Source organism: Spea bombifrons, chromosome 5 (assembly GCF_027358695.1).
Source record: "Spea bombifrons isolate aSpeBom1 chromosome 5, aSpeBom1.2.pri, whole genome shotgun sequence".
Taxonomy (NCBI): domain Eukaryota; kingdom Metazoa; phylum Chordata; class Amphibia; order Anura; family Pelobatidae; genus Spea; species Spea bombifrons.
Window position 1 is genome coordinate 1,060,744 of NC_071091.1, and position 9,497 is coordinate 1,070,240.

The 9,497-nt window shown below is 46.0% G+C and overlaps 1 protein-coding gene across 1 annotated transcript; it reads left to right on the forward strand.

Moving 5' to 3' along the window:
- The first annotated feature begins 2,500 nt into the window (after positions 1–2,500).
- On the forward strand, positions 2,501–8,759 carry CDC25A (cell division cycle 25A). The gene is made up of 17 exons (XM_053467247.1): positions 2,501–2,669; positions 3,087–3,270; positions 3,697–3,776; positions 4,419–4,470; positions 5,104–5,142; positions 5,373–5,409; positions 5,786–5,884; positions 6,080–6,196; positions 6,307–6,438; positions 6,600–6,671; positions 6,910–7,050; positions 7,138–7,233; positions 7,350–7,412; positions 7,497–7,595; positions 7,727–7,857; positions 8,116–8,227; positions 8,561–8,759. Exons 2-17 carry the CDS (start codon positions 3,113–3,115, stop codon positions 8,699–8,701), a joined length of 1,569 nt encoding a protein of 522 aa, XP_053323222.1. The 5' UTR covers positions 2,501–2,669; positions 3,087–3,112; the 3' UTR covers positions 8,702–8,759.
- The last annotated feature ends 738 nt before the right edge of the window (positions 8,760–9,497 follow it).

Genomic DNA, 9,497 nt, shown 5'->3' on the forward strand with positions numbered 1-9,497 from the left:
GTATGAGGAATATACAGGATATAACGGGTTATAAGGACGGGATTAGTTATACGGCCGGAGAGTATATAATATATAGTATGAGGAATATACAGGATATAACGGGTTATAAGGATGGGATTAGTTATATGGCCGGAGAGTATATAATATATAATATGAGGAATATACAGGATATAACGGGTTATAAGGACGGGATTAGTTATACGGCCGGAGAGTATATAATATATAGTATGAGGAATATACAGGATATAACGGGTTATAAGGATGGGATTAGTTATACGGCCGGAGAGTATATAATATATAGTATGAGGAATATACAGGATATAACGGGTTATAAGGATGGGATTAGTTATATGGCCGGAGAGTATATAATATATAATATGAGGAATATACAGGATATAACGGGTTATAAGGACGGGATTAGTTATACGGCCGGAGAGTATATAATATATAGTATGAGGAATATACAGGATATAACGGGTTATAAGGATGGGATTAGTTATATGGCCGGAGAGTATATAATATATAATATGAGGAATATACAGGATATAACGGGTTATAAGGATGGGATTAGTTATACGGCCGGAGAGCATATAATATGTAATATGAGGAATATACAGGATATAACGGGTTATAAGGACGGGATTAGTTATACGGCCGGAGAGTATATAATATATAATATGAGGAATATACAGGATATAACGGGTTATAAGGATGGGATTAGTTATACGGCCAGAGAGTATATAATATATAATATGAGGAATATACAGGATATAACGGGTTATAAGGACGGGATTAGTTATACGGGGGAGAGTATATAATATATAATATGAGGAATATACAGGATATAACAGGTTATAAGGACGGGATTAGTTATACGGCCGGAGAGTATATAATATATAATATGAGGAATATACAGGATATAACGGGTTATAAGGACGGGATTAGTTATACGGGGGGAGAGTATATAATATATAATATGAGGAATATACAGGATATAACGGGTTATAAGGACGGGATTAGTTATACGGGGGAGAGTATATAATATATAATATGAGGAATATACAGGATATAACGGGTTATAAAGACGGGATTAGTTATACGGCCGGAGAGTATATAATATATAATATGAGGAATATACAGGATATAACGGGTTATAAGGACGGGATTAGTTATACGGGGGGAGAGTATATAATATATAATATGAGGCATATACAGGATATAACGGGTTATAAGCACGGGATTAGTTATATGGCCGGAGAGTATATAATATATAATATGAGGAATATACAGTATATAACGGGTTATAAGGACGGGATTAGTTATACGGGGGGAGAGTATATAATATATAATATGAGGAATATACAGGATATAACGGGTTATAAGGACGGGATTAGTTATACGGGGGAGAGTATATAATATATAATATGAGGAATATACAGGATATAACGGGTTATAAAGACGGGATTAGTTATACGGCCGGAGAGTATATAATATATAATATGAGGAATATACAGGATATAACGGGTTATAAGGATGGGATTAGTTATACGGCCGGAGAGTGTATAATATATAATATGAGGAATATACAGGATATAACGGGTTATAAGGACGGGATTAGTTATACGGGGAGAGTATATAATATATAATATGAGGAATATACAGGATATAACGGGTTATAAGGACGGGATTAGTTATACGGCCGGAGAGTATATAATATATAATATGAGGAATATACAGGGATATAACGGGTTATAAGCCCGGGATTAGTTATATGGGTCAGAGAGTATATAATATGAGGAATATACAGGGATATAACGGGTTATAAGGACGGGATTAGTTATACGGGGGGAGAGTATATAATATATAATATGAAGAATATACAGGTATATGACGGGTTATAAAATCGGGATTAGGTACAGTTTGTGGTGAGAAATCAGATGCCATTTCGGAGTCGGGTTGGAATTTTAACTCTTTTTGGGCACAATTCGAAATGAGGTTTATTTTTTTTTATTAATGAACATGCGGGATGGCGATTGGCGTAGGGATGATCTGAGGGCTTTGGGTCTTATTCGAATCTAATTGACCAAGTTACCGATTAACACTCAGACACCGGGTATAACGGACACCGTAGTGATCACTTGCTACTCCTCGCGTACAGCCCGTTCTTTTACTATATAAACATAACACATCCGGGTCTCCATCTCCAAGAGCAAGATCGATTCAGCACTTCCCGCGCTTTCCCGCGCTCTCTGACCAGCTGTCTTACGCAGCCCCGCCCATCCAAGCTTAGCGGCATTCGAGTTGTCATTCGCTGAGTGACCTATCACTCACGCCCAGTCCAGTTTAGAGCCAATGCTTTTCTAGACTCGTTCTTCCACAGCAGGGGGCGGTGTCAAGAGGCTGGAATTGTCTAATCTCCGATTGGCTGAGGCTCTTCTTCCTCTCGGAGCTGATTGGCTGCTTGAATCCGGCGCCAATTCTAACCCCGCTGAGAGGACAGTCAGGGTTAGAGACGGAACCCTTGAGCTGAGTGGGGCCCCTCGACTGCTGGCGGTGTGAGGGCCAATTCGTAGTCCAGGTTGATGCTAGTTTGAGAGTCCGAGCAGGCGGTTGCAGTCCGCTCTTACCTTTATCGCCCTTCCCCGGGCATCCGCTCCGTCCTGTTGTTAGTAAGTGTCGTAAGAGCCTGGCATGTGGCGGAGATTCTGTGGCCCTCAGTCTCCGGTTCTGTTGGGCTTCACTAATGGGGCGCATGGTTGTATTTATTGCCCCTCAGCATAGGGGGTACTTGGATTTTCTATGGATCCCGCAGGATTGCTCCTCTCCTGGCCGGGCCTGGTCCTCGTTTCGTGTCCTTCACTGGATGCAGCTGTAGTCAGTTCTGACCCATCCCCCTCTGTGCCCCTCGCTGTAGGCATCCTGCCCAGTGTAACCAGTTCAGTGCCCCCCCATGTTACCAGTGCACCCCCCCGTGCCCCTCACTGTATGCAGTTTGCCCCTCGTTGGTGCATTTTTCTGCACCCACACCTGGTTGTGTGCAGTATGTATCTCCTCCATGCCTCATGTAACCTTTCTTTTGCCCACAGCTGTTTCTCTGCCTGCCTTCCTCAAGATGGAGATGTCCACCTCAGCTCCTGCCCATGTGCTGGGCTCTGGCCGCCGCTCCGGGCTCCCTGTGGTTAAGGCTCTGTTCTCCTGTGAGGCTGATACCGCCATGTCCCCCGTCAGTAACCTGGCCCTCAACATGGATCAGCTGGCATGCCTGGGCAGGTAAGGATTTGTGGGAAGGGGATGTGGGCAAATGCCCTGACTGCCTGCTGGGGCCTGTGATGGCGGGTCCTGGGATTCCGAAAACTTAAAAAAAAAAAAATGCATAAAATTCTTTATCTTTACTGTACAGCGCTATGGAATTTGGTGCTATATAAAACCATAAAGAAAATCCTACCCTCAGTGTCTGGTTACTGCGGTTCTTCCCTATGTGAGCTGCTGCCCCTGGGGTCCTAGAAGTGATTTAGTGCTCTCTGGCCCCCTTAATGACAAAACCCATACATGTATGAGCTCAAAATGCATGGTTAATGGGTTTAGGGATTGCCCATTGTCCTTAAGGGGTTAAATGCTTGTCTAGTGTGCCCTGACATGTGCTCTGCACCGATCCTCTGTTTTTATATTAATTTTCACACTTTCTATCCCCCTCAGTAAATGTGAGACCCCTAAACGGAAGTTGTCTGACCGGTGGTGTATGCCGAGGAACGACTCGTCTGACTCCGTGGATGCAGGTCTGTTTCCGATGTTAATGTGATATGATGAATATTTCACCCGCAGACTGATTCTGCTGTAAATATTCCTTCCTCTGGGCCCTAAACAAACGTTAGCCGGCCGCGTTACGACGTGACTGCGTGCGGACTTTGGTTTTGGGGTCATTAAAGCTCTATCGCTAAATCAAAATGCGATTAGGGTTCGTGAGAAGCAAATAGCCCCCCAAAAACCCATGCGTTTAACGCACAACAAAGCAGACATGGGCAGCGTTGCTAGGCTCTGGTGTCGGTGTATTTGGACAGTCCTGTATCTTTACAGCCGTGGGGGAGATATGCCGAGAATGCGAGTCTTCACGGAGTGCTCTGGAAGGCGTTTTGTGTGACAGGGCAGCATTGTGTAATTTAGTATTCCACGCAAGCCTTGTGCATGCACCGTGTGGTTTCTGGTCTGCGGATCGATGCCAGCTATCATACTGAGGTCTGATGTAACCCCCTTTACTTGAGTTTCTAGTGGATAGAGCGTTGCCACATGGCCTCTTCTGTAAGTGTTTTGGGGTAGAAAGATTTTTTTTTTTTTTTCCATTGATTACTTTTTTGTTTTAGGGTAGAAAGATATGTTTACTGCTGCTTCCATTGATTACTACTTTCCCACCCCAACTCCAGGTCTCTTTTTGGAATCGCCCCGTGCTCTGGATTTCAAAGACATTGATGAAACGTGAGTACCTCGCTGGGCGCTGGAACACTTGCATGCATTTCCCGTAGGGAGCGCCGTTTAGGTGCTTCCTGTTAGCACCGTGTGCTGCGGGGGAGCTCATGCTCTGGTATGTGTGTGTGTGTATATATATGTTTGTGTGTATATATATATTAGGGTTACACATGCTCTTTCCGATCACTGTTGATGGATTATAGTACATTATGTTGGGCTGTAGTGGGCCTGTCTATGTAGCGTGGCCTGTACGTTCAGACTTTAGCGCGTATGGCAGGTCGGTGAATTGTGAATTGCGCTGATTGCTGGGTTCGGCTGAATTTCTCGCATGGCGTTGGGGCTGTAGGGTTTGTTGCAGCGGATCTGGCCTGTGGACGCAATGCTGCGGCGGCTGCGTCTTCCCGCTGCAGATATTCCAGTGCGTTGTTTGCATTCCTAAGCAGCGGAAATGATTTGCTATGGAGAGCTGGAGCCCCGAAGCCGTGTAACGGGATTGTCTCAAGCAGAGGCCGCTTGGTATTGGGACTTGGTCGTTGCAGCCCCTTTATGACCATTAAAAACCATGGACTATTGCCTTACTAAGCAAAAAGCAACACATTTTGTGGGTTCATGTGGTGGTAACAACTTCCTGTGTCATTTTAGGTTTGAAAAAGCAGTTCTTGATGCTGGAAGATCTATAAAGTAAGTATTTTCCCATGCAGCCCCAACAATGTGTAATGCATATTAAAGCACTCTTTAGGAGGAAGTGTAGCACAAATATTAAGAGGAAGCTGCTAACAATTAAAGGAGTCAGAGGTCTTCCAAAAAGTTCTAGCGTCTGGATCTCAAATATCCCACAATGACCAGTTAACCCTCAAAATGCTGGTTTATACGCTTTGAGCTGCATTCTAACACTTCGTTTCTTACTTCAGCTCGAGGTTACCGGTTGGCAGAAGGCGCTCCCTGCCGGTGAGTTAAAATCATTCTGCAAAGTTTTTCGTGTTGCTCCTGCTTAATATATTTGTTTAAGATGACTTTAACTCTACATGAGCCTTAATTTAACCCTTTATGCGACGCTGGGGATTCCAGTAAAAATTGTGTAAAGTTTAAGGCATTCTTTAAGCGGCAGACCTGAACAAATCCGGCTGTGCATGCGTGGCGCTGTATATTGTTGGTTCTGATTGGCTCTGCTATAACTAGATGTAGATATACTCGAGGTGGGAGATAAGGGCCATTTGGATCTGCTTGTAACTAAAACCAAATGAGAGCCCTGCCCCGCTTCCGGCTATCTCTCTTGCCCCATGGGCTTCCTGTAAACATTCCTTGTTTTTGTTCCCCTCCTCAGCAAACATTCCTGGGTTCCAGCCCAGCATTCAAAAGGAACCTTTCAGACTCTCTAGGCTGCGAAGTCTTGCATTTAAACGACTCTGAAAACAAGGAGAATGTAAGTACGCGGATTAAGCGCCATTCTATTCAGATTTAATGGCTAGTACAGAAAATGCTGCCCTGCGGCTTTGGGTTAACGGTTGGACTCCCAGCCGCCGGCGCGGCCGTTCTTACCTTCTGCAACCAGACGGCCCGGGTTCCAGCCGCGTGGCTCTGACTGCTGTGGACTTCTAAGCGATTTATTCCTTTCTAGGAATCCTTCCAGTTTAAAATGCCAGCGAGACCGGCTCGTGGCAGCCTACGTTCTCTGTTTCACGGTGACGGGAAGGAGAGCCTCGTGCAAAGGCAGAAATCCGCCCCTGGCTGTATGGTATGTTAAAAAAAAATATATAAATAAAAACACGCGGCTGGAATCCATCTGCTGTGCAAAATCTGGCCTCAAACCTGCTGGTTTTGTTTGACATTGGAAATTTTCTTCAGTTTGCATCACCTTCAGGAGACGCTGAAGTCTCGTCGGGTTCTTTCTTGAGGAGAAAGTCGTCTTGCGCTTCCACTGCAACTGACGGCAGCGATGACGGCTTCCTGGAAATGCTGGACGGGGAGGAAGAGGAGGTACGGTCCCCACTCTCGTGTTGTAGCATCTCATGGCAGCAATGCTTAAATCCTGTGATAAACGCATATGGGGGGCTTTGACCATCTAAGGGTTAAGATTCCTTGGTAATTGAGTAGGCTTGGGTTTTGTGGCTTCTGCTGATATCTGTTTCTCTCTGCAGAATGATACGGAGTTTCCCTGCGCTATGGCGAGTCTCTGGACTGCGCCTCTGGTCATGAAAAGCACCGAAAATGTAAGTTCCGGAAACTCCTATCCTGTGGAAGACGAGAAGATGGAGGTGTGAACGGGATGAAAATGTTTAAATAGCTGTTTGTTACGCTGCCGTTAAACGGAATGTTTAGTGACATTGTGCTTCATCGAGCGTCACACTCGCTGTATGGGGGGTTTGTAGTGTTTAGAATTGGGGTCCAAGCTCCACAAATGGCTAAACCGGTAGCATTAATTCTGCCCGTAACCCTTTACCTTCCCAGCTGTCTCCTTCCGTACATCACCCTTACCGGGTGGCTCACAAGCGCATGGAGAGGACGCAAGGTGAAGAGGCGCCTGAGAAAAGCAAGCGGCGGAGGAGCATGCTCGACGTACCCTGCGCGGAGGAGTCCGGCCGCGATATGGTGAGTTTATTTCTATCTGGCGGGTCTCTTCGGCGTTAAGACAAATACTCTCCCCGCCAACATTGACGAGCTCTGGTTTGGTTTTAGAGTCCGGAGCTGATGCGGTCAAAATCCATTTCAAAGGAGACGATGGAAGATATATTTGATAGCGATCAGAGGGATCTTATAGGAGACTTCTCAAAGGTGTGTGCCCCCCCCCAATAATGTAGACTTCTACCCCCCCCCGTGTTTCATTGCATTTGCCTCATTGCAGAAGTTTGGGCTTTAATACTAAACGGCTGGCATTTTTGTCTCTGCAGCCCTTTCTCTTTCCTACTGTAAGCGGAAAGCACCAGGAGTTGAAGTATATCACCCCGGAGATGGTAAGGGCCCAACTCCGTTATTTTACCGAACGCCTTCATATTCTGCAGCGCAATGAGTACTAACTGCCTCCTCATACTCTTCAGATGGTTATGATCTTAAACGGCAAGTTTGAGGCTTTCATTGAACGTTATGTGATCGTTGACTGCCGGTATCCATACGAGTACGACGGCGGACATATAAAGGTGCGTTAAAACATTAACCCTGTGAAGGTGGACGTCGGTTTGTTAGTAAATCCCCTGCCTGATTATACAAATTGTATTCGCTGCAGCAGGATCGGTACTTTATGTTTACTCTGCGCGTTTTACCCGTTCAGGGAGCCGTTAACCTGCACATGGAGCAAGAGGTCGAAGATTACTTGTTAAAGAATCCAATCAAGCCGACGGGTTCCAAACGCGTCGTTCTCATCTTTCACTGCGAATTCTCGTCTGAGCGAGGGCCCAGGATGTAAGTGCCCGTTACCAGCGGCTACTCAGCCCTTCTTGCCATGCATTGCCTGCGCGTTTCCTTCGCGCTGCGAGCTCCAGGCAGCTGCGGCTCGCTGTATTATTTGTACACGGTGTCTTAGGCAGGGGGGTGTTGGTTGAGGGGTCTATGGCCTGCCACTGAGGCTCATAATTTATTGGGGGAGGGAGGGTTTATCATGGACTCGGTGGCTGGGTTACCTTTTCCCGCTGCATACCTTAAGTATCTGTATATCTACAGGTACAAGTTTTTGCGGGAGAAAGATAGAGGCTTGAATGAATACCCAAATCTGCATTACCCGGAGCTCTACATCCTACAAGGTGGATACAAGGAATTCTTCCACAAATCCAAGGTAAATGTTGGTTGTACTGCAGACTACAATGTGAGGAGGTTTTACTTAACTGAGGGTAGTAAGTTAGTGGAGCAGCTTCCCAGCAGAGGTGGCAGGGGGTAATAATGCGTGGGATAGACATACGGCTCCTGAATCTAAGACGAGACCAACGACTGATTAAGGTTTGATTCTTTACAGTGGGAGAAACAGGCATCTAGACGGGGGGCCGGATGGGGCCGATCGGCCGGTGGGTTCTGTGTTTCTCGTCTATACACGCTCTGCGAGTGCTTCTGAAACGCTTTGTGTTTTTATTTATTTGAAACATCGCTGTGAATTATTTTTTTTTTTTTACAGACCTTCTGTGAGCCGCAGAGCTACCGGCCGATGCACCACGAGGACTACAGGGAAGACTTAAAGAAGTTTCGTCTGAAGAGCCGGACCTGGGCTGGGGAGAAGAGCAAACGTGAAATGTATAGCAGACTAAAAAAGATCTGAGGTGTGGGCCCCCCCCCGGTGCCGGCGTCTGACGGGCGCCGACTAATCTTTGCCGTCTTTTTTTGCACTTGTCCGGAAGGCCGTAGAAAAGGCAAACGGAAGGCATGGAGAGCGGGATTCACCAGGAGCGCTGGATCTCGACAAACTTTTGTTCTGGTCTCGCTATCTCTGTATTCCAGGCCTCCCCGGATCACTTTGCGTTGCTGCGGTGAAGTCCGTTGCCGTGGGAACCGCGTGTGAACACTACGTGTGTTACATTTTATTTTTCATTGGCATTTTATTTCTCCCCTTCCCCGCTCCTTTCTCTCGCTGTAGAGAGTTCTTATTGAATCAGTGATTCACTTTTATTCCGGGCGTATTGTGTACGAGAGACGTTTAGTGGGTTAAACTGGGATTACTGGCTTTTATTTTCATGAAGTTTTAATCTGCGCTGAGTGTTGTGTAAGTGTGTTCACTGCTGCTATGATTGTGAACAAACTGGATGCGTAGATGGAAAGTGTGGTCTCTTCCCGGGTGCTTGCGCTGGCTTCTACCTGACAAACTGCAGTAGATGTGATCTACAATCTATGACATCATAACGCGTGTCCTTGAAGACCCAGTCCACCTTCTCAAGACCGGGAGATGTCCGTATTGTATGGATCAAATGAACGCGCGTTCTGTGAGGGGCAGGCGGCATCGGCTGCACTCTCTGTGTTTAAATGTCAGGCGCGTGTTTATGACTACGTCGTTGCTACGACGATGCTGTCGTGTATATGAGCCATAATTCACTGCCAAGACGTTCTGGGACAAAATGCTA